Genomic DNA, 2095 nt, shown 5'->3' on the forward strand with positions numbered 1-2095 from the left:
CCTAATCATTGTGGATGCCCCTTATTAGCAGTATGCCATCTCTCTCTGTTTTTTTTTTTTTTGTTTTTTTTTTTGTTGTATGATGAAACTATTAGCAGAACAATCAGTGGGTAAGGAATTGTAGATAACATTTTGTTTTTGTTACCAAGTTTTTGAACAAATATATGGAATTGCATTCATCATGGTTCACAAGTATTTGTGTTCTGTCAAGAGTACATGTTTACAATAGTAAAAAATCAGGGCAGATTTCAGAAACTAAAGTGAAAGGGTATTAACTATTAACTATAAAAGATGCATTCTCCCAAGCTCAAAAACAGAGTTACTACATTGTGTGTCTTGATCCTAGTTTTAGGAAAAGACTCTAGATCCTCATGTGAAAGGGTAGAAGTTTGAGAACAGTAGACTGCCAAGAAAGATGTAAGCCGAACAATATGCCCAAATACAATACCCCCATCTCTTGCCGATGTTGGGGGAAGCCATGATATATGAGCCAAACCAGTAGAGAGGAGGGCTGGCAGATAAGAATCGGGTTGCGACCTGTCAAAGGTAGTTAAGGGACAATTAGATGTATCAACGACTTGTAACGGACTGGGGATGTAAAATAATGGAAACAGTGTTATCTGAGCTTGGGAAGTTGGAAGAAGTCTGTAGAGGAAGCAGTTGTTCTGTTACTGAAGTTGAGAAAATTTACAAGAATGCCACCTAGGCGTTTTTTTAAGGTTGTTGACCACTGTATTTTTGGGACAAATTAATTGGGTTTTTCTTCTGTATTTTTCAGTTGTGATTAGTCAATATAAATAGTTTAGAGATGTATTGTAGATGTATGGATGTTCAGTTTCAAATAAAGTTCTTTTCCTCATTTATTTTCTCTCTCAAAGTTCCCTATCTCTCTCTCTGATTCCTTGCTATTCCCCCTCTTCTATTTCTATTCTTCCTGCATTTCTTATTCTTTCTAATCTTAGCTGATAATTGAGGTTCATAACACAGCTTCGAGTAAATCTTCCAATAATGAAAGGGAAGAAAGAAGATGAAACAAATGTAAATATGTAGGAAACCATGAGGGTAAGGTTTGCCTGACCTGTACGTGCATAACAAGAAAAGCTGTTGCCACCATGAATCCGAGATGGAATATGAATGGAACAAGTATAGTCGATAGATCTGGATTATCTGATTTTCCAGTTTCTGATGGGATTGCCCCAGAATCCTTGCTTCCAGCAGCTTGTTTCCGGTGTTTAAGTACATGATTGCCTATCACATATTATAACCAAAAATATGCCGTTTAATAACAATATGTAAAAACCAAAATAATGAAATATAGAACTCATGTTTCAGTTAACAAATGGATAAATGATTTTGAACTCAGAATATGCATAAATATTCTAGACAGAATTAAGGAATTGAGTAACAAAGAATTGATTATTGAACAAATGATTGTGCAACTCCAGGAATACATGCATCTATCTCTATTCTGTACTGAGTAATGAGTACTGTGAGATGAAGGGGAAAATAGTCACCGACTCTTGTGCTCACAACAATATCAGAATGTCTAGAAGCCAAATTAAACAACAGATTGGTTATTCGTACCTTGCAATTTGCTAGAGGTATCTTTCACTGCAAAGTCAGCACTCTTTGGCCCTGCATTTGTCCCCTTAGAAAAGGGTGAAACGGTCTGTCCTTTAATCATGGAAGAAGCTTGGAAGCCTACTGAGAGGAAAACTTTGGGCTGTAGCTTCACATAATGTATAATTGAGCAGAGTGCAAGAGACAAAATTGGGGAAGCAAGTAGAAAGTTTGGGATCTGTTTTATTTGAAAATATCTCAAGAATCCCACTCCCCTGAAACAAGAAATTACACATTATCAAGGTTAGGAAGAAGAGCATGAAACATGTCATAGCTTTTATTTTCTAATAAAAAGTAATCATAAGACTTCTTGACCATAAAATGACAGATATGCAATGCTATCTTTCAGAATAGGATTCAATGAAGAAAGAATAACAGGGATTAAGGAATATTGACAAGAGGAAATAGATCAACATACCAATAATGACTTTGGATATAGTCATAGAGTAAGGGAAGCTTCGCCTTGCACCATGGC

General features: G+C 35.9%; 1 protein-coding gene across 1 annotated transcript; it reads right to left on the bottom strand.

The window, feature by feature from the left end:
• Positions 1 to 149: 149 nt before the first annotated feature.
• On the bottom strand, positions 150 to 2094 carry LOC116007951 (GPI mannosyltransferase 2-like; the record flags this gene model as incomplete). Its single annotated transcript, XM_031248612.1, has 4 exons — positions 150 to 537; positions 1079 to 1248; positions 1585 to 1835; positions 2039 to 2094. Coding segments are annotated over 4 exons (645 nt in total), but the record flags the coding sequence as incomplete, so codon positions are not given.
• Position 2095: the final 1 nt, after the last annotated feature.

The sequence above is a fragment of the Ipomoea triloba genome, chromosome 16, assembly GCF_003576645.1.
Source record: "Ipomoea triloba cultivar NCNSP0323 chromosome 16, ASM357664v1".
Lineage (NCBI taxonomy): Eukaryota > Viridiplantae > Streptophyta > Magnoliopsida > Solanales > Convolvulaceae > Ipomoea > Ipomoea triloba.